Source organism: Malurus melanocephalus, unplaced genomic scaffold (genome assembly GCF_030028575.1).
Source record: "Malurus melanocephalus ecotype Western Australia unplaced genomic scaffold, MMel_1.1 scaffold_8943, whole genome shotgun sequence".
Classification (NCBI taxonomy): domain Eukaryota; kingdom Metazoa; phylum Chordata; class Aves; order Passeriformes; family Maluridae; genus Malurus; species Malurus melanocephalus.
This window is the reverse complement of record NW_026632173.1, coordinates 1-1099: the sequence shown is the minus strand read 5'-3', so window position 1 is coordinate 1099 and position 1099 is coordinate 1. Positions and strand designations below refer to the sequence as shown.

The window sequence follows — 1099 nt, the reverse complement described above, 5'->3', positions numbered from 1 at the left end:
CCCTCCCCAATTCCCTCAGTCCTCCCAGTTCCTTCAGGCCCACCCAAATTGCCTGAGCCCCCTCCCCAATTCCCACCGCCCTCTTCCTGATTCCTTCAGACCCTCCCCCATTCTCTGTGCTCCCCATTCCCTCTTCCCCCACCCTTCAGCCTCCCCTGTCTCCCAGTGTGTGACATGACCCTGACCGTGTCCCCTCAGTCAATGTGACACATCCCCAGTGTGTGACAGTGACAGATTCCCTGTCTCCACCGTGTGACACTGCCTTGGTGTCCCCGGTGTGTGACACGTCCCCCTGGTGTCCCCGCAGCGTTCACGAGCCGGCTGAGCGGGAACCGTGGCGTCCAGTACACGCGGCTGGCGGTGCAACGAGGGGGCACCTTTCACATGGGGGGCACCGGCACCCACAGCAGGTCAGTGTGGGGGTGATGGAGGGATTTTGGGGTCACTTTGGGGTCAGTTCAGTCAGTTTTGGGTTTTACCCCCCCCCAACCAGTGGGCAGCAGTGTGGACAGGGCTGTTTGGGGTTATTTCAGGGCTGGTTTGGGGTCAGTTTGGATCAGTTTTTGGTGTCCCCTCCAGGCCGGCGGGCAGCATCGTGGACAAGGCAGTTTGGGGTTATTTCAGAGCTAGTTTGGGGTCAGTTGCAGTCAGTTTGGGTCAGCTTTGTGTCTCCCCCTCAGACGGCAGGCAGCAGCGTGGACAGGGCAGTTCAGGGTTATTTTAGGGTCAGTCAGGGTTATTTTGGGGTCAGTTTGGGTCAGTTTTGTGTCTTCCCCCCAGGCCGGCGGGCAGCAGTGTGGACAGGACAGTTCAGGGTTATTTTAGGGCTGGTTTGGAGTCAGTTTGGGTCAGTTTTGTGTCTCCCCCCCAGGCCGGCGGGCAGCAGCGTGGACAGCCTCCTGCGTTTGCGCGGCCGGCTGCTGCTGGACCACGAGGCGCTGTCTTGCCTGCTGGTGCTGCTGTTCGTGGACGAGCCCAAGCTGAACACRAGCCGGCTGCACCGCGTGCTGCGCAACCTCTGCTACCACGCGCCCACGCGGGGCTGGGTGGTCCGCAGCCTGCTGTCCATCCTGCAGCGCTCCAGCGAGAGCGAGCTCTG

The 1099-nt window shown here is 61.5% G+C and overlaps 1 protein-coding gene across 1 annotated transcript; it reads left to right on the top strand.

Annotated features, from left to right (window-relative positions):
• Positions 1 to 307: 307 nt before the first annotated feature.
• On the top strand, positions 308 to 1093 carry LOC130588661 (E3 ubiquitin-protein ligase HUWE1-like; the record flags this gene model as incomplete). The annotated part of the gene is made up of 2 exons (XM_057389559.1): positions 308 to 410; positions 872 to 1093. Coding segments are annotated over 2 exons (325 nt in total), but the record flags the coding sequence as incomplete, so codon positions are not given.
• Between the last annotated feature and the right edge of the window lie 6 nt (positions 1094 to 1099).